The sequence below is a fragment of the Pyxicephalus adspersus genome, chromosome 10 (assembly GCF_032062135.1).
Source record: "Pyxicephalus adspersus chromosome 10, UCB_Pads_2.0, whole genome shotgun sequence".
Taxonomy (NCBI): domain Eukaryota; kingdom Metazoa; phylum Chordata; class Amphibia; order Anura; family Pyxicephalidae; genus Pyxicephalus; species Pyxicephalus adspersus.
Window position 1 is genome coordinate 13,362,798 of NC_092867.1, and position 4,215 is coordinate 13,367,012.

At 39.5% G+C, this 4,215-nt stretch overlaps 1 protein-coding gene across 1 annotated transcript in view; it reads left to right on the plus strand.

Moving 5' to 3' along the window:
- Positions 1-4,215, plus strand: part of PTPRE (protein tyrosine phosphatase receptor type E) — a gene marked incomplete in the record, with an annotated part of 115,624 nt that overhangs the window by 98,779 nt on the left and 12,630 nt on the right. The window contains 1 exon segment of the mRNA XM_072424695.1: positions 1,043-1,119. Within this exon segment, the coding sequence (XP_072280796.1) occupies positions 1,043-1,119 (77 nt within the window).

Here is a 4,215-nt window from a genome sequence, read left to right on the forward strand (position 1 = left end):
TAATAATAATAATAATGATAATAATTCTTTACAAATCTAAAACAAAAATGTATTGATTCTCTCTGCAGCCTTTGTGCACTGCGAAATAATTGATTACGTTTTCTCTTAGGTGTCATCTGTATGTGCATTGGTCAACTTTCTTTTACTTCACATTTGGCTGTTACATTGTGTTTTATCTCTGGGGGCAATTTTAGACATGGGGCATAAAAAGTTCTGGAAATGTTCTTCTTTTGTTTCCCTGTTGTATAGCCGTGTTTGTTTTAAGGGATGTGCAGGGTGTGGCCATAAGAAAGAAACTCTCTCTGTGACATTTCTTATCTCTTCAAACACAAAGGCGCCAAAATGAAGCCTTGCAGGGTCAGCCCACGTCTACAGATGTCAGCAGACCGGATTATATTCTCACTACCTATGTGTCTCACACTCTTCCCTCCAATGCTGGATTATCCAGCTTTCTCATGCCCCCCACTATAACACTCCATGGCTGCATTCCATGTAATGTAGAATTATTGAAAAAAAAATGATTTATTATCTTATTGGAAGAGATACATTCTCCTTATTGGTTGTGGTAGGTAGGCGGAGCTGGGAACTCCGAAGATATGACATATATATGTGATATAGAAGACATGGATGCAGAACTGGAGTATCACTTTATTTCTCATCCTTTAAATTCCATTCCTCATATATATCCATCAGTATATTCATCTGTTATCATCAAATATCATTCTTTCTCTGCTAGTTTTTCTGAAACTTAATGAAGAATCTTCCAGGTCCATGTGTTTTAATGCCAAAAATTGATTTTCAACAGCAAATGTTTCAGTGAATGTCAGATTCACTGCTTTAATAAAAGGCCCTATAGAATCTATATTATAATTGTATCCATATGTTAGGGATGGTGGAAGATTGCATCAACAAGTCTCATCATTTTTGTCAGTGAATATGGATGAAATTAAAGATTTGTTGTCACGGGTATTTCCAAAATTGATTTTGATAATATGTTTTATATAATAAAAGAATTAAAAGTTTCTTATTCTTTATTACATAGATGACTTCAATCGAGTGATCCTGCCAATGAAGAGAGGTGAAGAATACACAGACTATATCAACGCATCATTTATTGATGTAAGTGCCGCATGCAGCGTGTGTGCGTCATCCCCGGCACCCAATTAATTTACAGCTATTCTGGTTTAAGGTTTGAATCTGAATGCAAAGTTTGGCCTTTAGTATACAGGTAGTCCCAAAGATATACGGACGACTCCTAGATACAAACAGGGCTTCTCTGCTCGCTTGTGTGCAGGACAGAGGCTTGATGGGGGGAGGGGCAGTTTGCATTACTTGCAGAAGAAATCTTTTGCTAAACACAGCTGAGGTTGTGGTAATCTTAGGGGGATGAGCTCTTTCTGCAGCCTCTTGTAACTATTTAATGACCAAGACAAACTCTGCAGCTGTTTCTTTTTGCATATCAAAGCACAGCTTGCTCCAGGAGTTAATGAATGTCTAGGCTCCATAAAGTTTTTTTTTCTTTGTGATTAGCTCACAGTGAAGATTTTATACAGTAACTGACACCACGCTGCCTAATATGTTGGAAAAAAACATCTGTCCTAATTGCATTTAATAAAATATCGTACCAACGATATGTACCAATTGTTCCAACTTACATACAAATTCAACTTAAGAACAAACCTACAGTCCCTGTTTTGTATGTAACCCGGGGACTACCTGTACTTAGATTATAAATTGGCCATACACAGGTCAGATTTCCTAAACCAACTTGATACCAAGCTGACTTCATGTACTTACATTGCTTGCATTAAAAAAATGCAACTTACTAAGTGATTAGCACTGTCTTGGAGTGCTAGGGTCCTAGGTAAATATCCTGGCAAGGGCACTAGCTGGATGCATGGAGTTTATATGTTCTCTCCATGTTTGTTTGTTGGTCTCCTCTGGGGAAAAATACGCCATACAAACGTCGGCAATATTTTATAGTTGCCTGAAGCTTTATTAGATTTTGTTATAAATGTGCACAGCCAAATCCGAGTAATCTGGTTAACCAGTGGCATTTCTCCAGCTTGTGCATGGAATAAGGAAAGTGTTACCAGCTGTAGATGTTGGCAGATACATTTACTGGTTTTCCTTTCTGCCAGTTTGAAAGTAAGAATTATAGCGATCTGGTTTTAACATTACACAAGGACAATTTATTAGCAGTGACATGACCTTACATGACCCGCAGTCATCCATGGATGGCAGCTGCAGCTTAATGCTCTACATTTCATCTATCAGTGCCCTCTGTTGGCGGATCAGGGTAATGGAGCAGAAAGCTGGTCAAAATATGTAATTTGCTAGCAATTTTAAAATCAAATTACAAGTAAATTAAGTATCATTAAATAGAAAGTAAGTATTTAAAGGTATTTTTTTTTCCTTCTACCTGCTTTTTTTTATGGTTGGCGGGGTCTCCTAAATCCACAATTTGTCCTATACATTATGGCATTGGAAGTGAAAAAGGAAAAAAATTGCTCCAGTAGCAAAAGGCTGCCAGGGCTAGCTCAGACTGGTGGTGAGATTGCCGTATGGTTATGGCTCACACCCCTGGACAGTACCCATGGGTGAGACACTTCACATGGCATCTCACCTTTGGCCACCTATTGGAAATGAATAGGAGATTCAGTACCGCCTGCTGTAAAAAGGTTTAAGCACTAGTTCTTTAACAAAGCCAGCTCAATGGTATGGGTGCCCCATTGTCTGGCAAAGTGTCAGCCACCTGTAGCTGCACAGAAACTGCTTTCCCCCCTGCCAGTCTAAACAAGAAAAATTTCCAAACCTTTTTAACATGGGGGAACCCTTCAAATAAATTTCAGGTCTTGGGACTTACTATAATTACAATATCCACACGATATATTAGCATGGTGGTCAGTAGGAAGAATGCATTTTACGTTGCTGCCGGTTGAAGAATGTCACCCCTCCAGATAGCCAAAAAGATCTTTGGTGTCACGTAAACTGGGCTGAAGGTCTGAATCCATCTATGCTCAAGGAACGTCTGGCAACCTCTGGAGGAACCCTGGTTGAGAAACACTGGTTAAGGACAAAATGTCTCGCAATAGTCCCCACCATCACTGCTGTGCTGCTATATTTAGGGTCCATTTACATTTATGTGGTGGGTAATGCTCATGTTATGTTGTGCTTTAGCATGCATTGCATTAAGGCATAATACTGTTCTTTGCAGCACTTTATAGCACAGCTGCATTGCCTTAGTGTATTGGGGTGCCATTTAAAATGAAGGGCACTGCTTTTCATGCCTTGTGCTTTATCACAATGCAGAGATCTAAAAGGACCCTTAATGATATAATATTATTTCCAGAGTTGCATCATTGTGTTTTTCCTAGAGTTCAGCTTTCAGGAAATGGAAGGATGGGGGTGCCCATCAAGCAAACAGGATCCTGCATAGTACATTGGATTCTTACTAATAAAATTACATCAGCTTATACAAAAAGTGACACCATTCAGACCTTTCTAGGGTGTTGTGCTGCCTACATACCGTCTAATATTGCTGAGATGGGTAGGTGTGTATTACCATTGTACATGTAGTAGGGAAGACAAGCCAGTCTGACAAGCAGTAACATGAGCCATGGCAGGGTTATATCAGTGACGGGAGACGGCGAAGAATGTTGTGTTAAGATGGGAGGGAGATCGCTTTCACAAAGAAGTGTGAAAAGGTTTATCTAAAGATATGTAGTACCAGAACACACAGAGCCGGACATGGGAGCGCCTGCACACAACGCACACCTTCCCCTTACTGTCATGGCCATATACATGCACAGCAGACAGTAGTTTTACCTTTGCTGTAATTGAGGATTATTATTATGATTTATGTGACAAGTCGTACGTCTGACTCCAGACTTCAGTAGATGTTTTGAACATAATTCCAGACACAGGGAGGTGCTATAATAATATTTGGAGATTATTTAAAAGACTAAGGAGTGCAAAAATCAATTAGAACGTGTGACTTTACAGGCAGGGGTAATTGCAAATTAATACTTTGGTATTGTGTATTTGTATTGCACTGCCAGCCCCTGATAGGAGACTCCCTTGATGACCAAACACCGTTTAATTAGCTGCAAAGCTATGAGGGCATAAAGGCATGCTGAATAATGCATCAAAATGCAGACAACACACATGAATTGGACCTGGCCAATTTAGTAAATTTAAAGATGACCGTGCCCG